Source organism: Sceloporus occidentalis, unplaced genomic scaffold (assembly GCF_023333645.1).
Source record: "Sceloporus occidentalis isolate IW3139 unplaced genomic scaffold, rSceOcc1.0.p SCAF_76, whole genome shotgun sequence".
NCBI classification, from domain to species: Eukaryota; Metazoa; Chordata; class Lepidosauria; order Squamata; family Phrynosomatidae; genus Sceloporus; species Sceloporus occidentalis.
Window position 1 is genome coordinate 3,004,661 of NW_028317056.1, and position 2,592 is coordinate 3,007,252.

General features: G+C 42.9%; 1 protein-coding gene across 1 annotated transcript; it reads right to left on the reverse strand.

Moving 5' to 3' along the window:
• Positions 1–553: 553 nt before the first annotated feature.
• Positions 554–1,669, reverse strand: LOC149285780 (somatostatin receptor type 5-like). The gene has a single exon (XM_089494847.1). The coding sequence runs from the start codon at positions 1,667–1,669 to the stop codon at positions 554–556; it is 1,116 nt and encodes a 371-aa protein (XP_089350973.1).
• Positions 1,670–2,592: the final 923 nt, after the last annotated feature.

Consider the following 2,592-nt stretch of genomic DNA (forward strand, 5'->3'; position numbering starts at 1 on the left):
CAAAATACCTTTTAACATTAGAAAACTGCTCTTTTTTTTCCCAGCAGATCGGCCCCATTCGGCCCCGTCTAGTCGCTCGTTTTTTTTTAGAATTGAACCGATCTGACACCGATTGGGTATAGTGCGGCATGATGCATTATTTTGTGACAGCGCCATATTTTTATTCGCGGCAGAATTGAATTTGCCCATAAACAACATACGCCGTCGAAGCAGCAGCCAGAAAAGAGAAGCAAATCATAACCGTGCGGAAATGTACATAAAAAAAAACAAAAAAAACCCCCAGTCTGTACCATTTTTCCAGATAGCGATGATAATGCATAGGTAACAAGAATAGGCGAAACTATCCTCCGCAGCAAATATGGAATCAGAAATGGTTTTTTTTTTACATATAAACAAATCGGGTTCCTTTAAACGTCACTCAGCCACCATGATCTTCAAACAGAGTCTACATGGAGTCCGCAGATCACTATTTCCACTTCATGAAAGAGAGGCGTTTGTTTGCCGAGAGCGTTCCGTGCGCATGTAGGTATTTCCACCAGAAGGCGGCCATTTTTCAGACCTTACTGGTCTGCATGTGCCCGTTGAATTCAGAGTTCCGTGACGTTAGCATGGTCTCCTGAACGCGGCTGCTTTTCTCCTGTCTGTTCTCCGTCAGGTCGGCGTCTTTGATGCCGTTACTCTTTCGAAGGCACAGGACCTTCTGAAAGCTCTGCTTGAAATTGTCCGAGAGGAAACCGTACAGTATGGGGTTGGCGCAACTGTTGGCGTACGATAGGATGACAACAAAAAAGTACACTCCGACAAAGGCCGGCTCTTCGGGCACGATGAAGGTCAAGTTCACGATGTTCAGAATGTAGAAGGGAAGCCAGCAGAATACAAAAACGGCTACTATAATAACCACCATCCTTGTTACTTTGCGCTCGGATCTTCTACGTCTCGTGGATCCCACGCGGAGCCCTGAAGACTTTACCTTAATAACGATTAAAAGGTAGCAGAGGCAAATTACGAGCAGAGGTCCAAAGAAACCCAGCACAGACGTATATATGATGAACGCGGTGGACCAGATGCTCACTGGTTCTGGCCAGTTTATGTTGCAGGTGAGTAAGTCCTGTTGGACGTCCGAGAAGATGATTACTGGGAGGACAACCAGGAAAGAGAAAGCCCAAACCGTGGCGCTGATGAGCTTTGCCACCCTTGGTCTCCTCCACTTTGTTGACTTGATTGGGTGGACCACGGCCAAGTAGCGGTCGATACTCATGACGGTGAGGCAGAAGATGCTGGTAAATTGGTTAATGCCGTCCACGGTCATCACCAACCGGCAAAGAAATGTCCCAAAAGGCCAGTAGGAGATAGCATTTTGGGTGGCAAGGAAAGGCAATCCTAACATAAATAGAACATCAGCAACGGCCAGGTTTAGGATGTAAATGTTGGTGACGGTCTTCATTTTGGCATAACGGAGGACTACATAAATGACCAAGGTGTTGCCGCTGAGTCCAATAGCGCAGACCAACAGATAAATAAAAGGGATAAGTACGGAACTCATTCCCGTTATAGCAGATTCCACCACTGTTACATTCTCAGTAATGTTTTTGTACAATGTCAGGTTAGTGTCTGATTCCGTGGGTTCCATGAAAGAAGCCATCGGGAGGGATATTGGATCCATGGTCATGGTGATAATTCTTCTTCAATGCAATTGAAGCATCGCTGAAACAATGAAAAAGAAACAGTGTTACTTAGTGCAAAATGTCCCTTAACTAGAAAATACCCTCATCATTCATCATCACCATCATATTAGTAACAACTTTCCAACCTGAAGTAGTCTTCATCAGGCTGAAGAGGCAGGGCTTTCTTATGACTGATGATGGCTTCTTCAGGTTGAAACATTGGTACCAATGGTTAGTCCCTCTCATGTTTACACCTCTTATTAGTTCATTTATTTAAGTGATATGTTCTATTTTACTAAAGCGTCCAACAGCCTTGCATACTCTCCCTGGTTCAAAAAGCGTTAACCGCGGGTTTACTTGGCTTGGAATTCACACTCATCGGCCGTGATAATGAGCAGAAATATTACAACAGAATCATGATACGAAGTACAAGTTCTCCAAAGGGATGAGAATCTCAACCCTGAGGATCAACACTATCTGCTGGGATTACTCATGGAGTCCATCGGCCACCCTTACGGTAATTCTTTTGCATCCTCATCTTGTTGTCCAAACCATTTGGCTGGGAATGCCAGGATTATCTCCATCGTTGTATTAGAAGAAACACCAGATGAGGAACCCAATTTCCTTGCCAACCTGCGATTACCTGCATCAACACTTATGCAAGGTGATTCTCAAAATGATTTAATTGCATTTTTAATACCCAAGAAATCTAACATTCCAAAAATATTATCAAAATACTCCTTAGGGTAGGACATAGAAGCAATTAAATGAATCATATCCATTTGCCTTTCTGGGACACACCTATAAAAATTCTTAGATTAAATTATGTGAAACACTTGATAGTGTATCAAACTGCATCGCTACAGATACAAAAAATAAAGCAGAAATAAAAAAAAAGTAATTATTCTTTAAGAATTTAATCAACGTT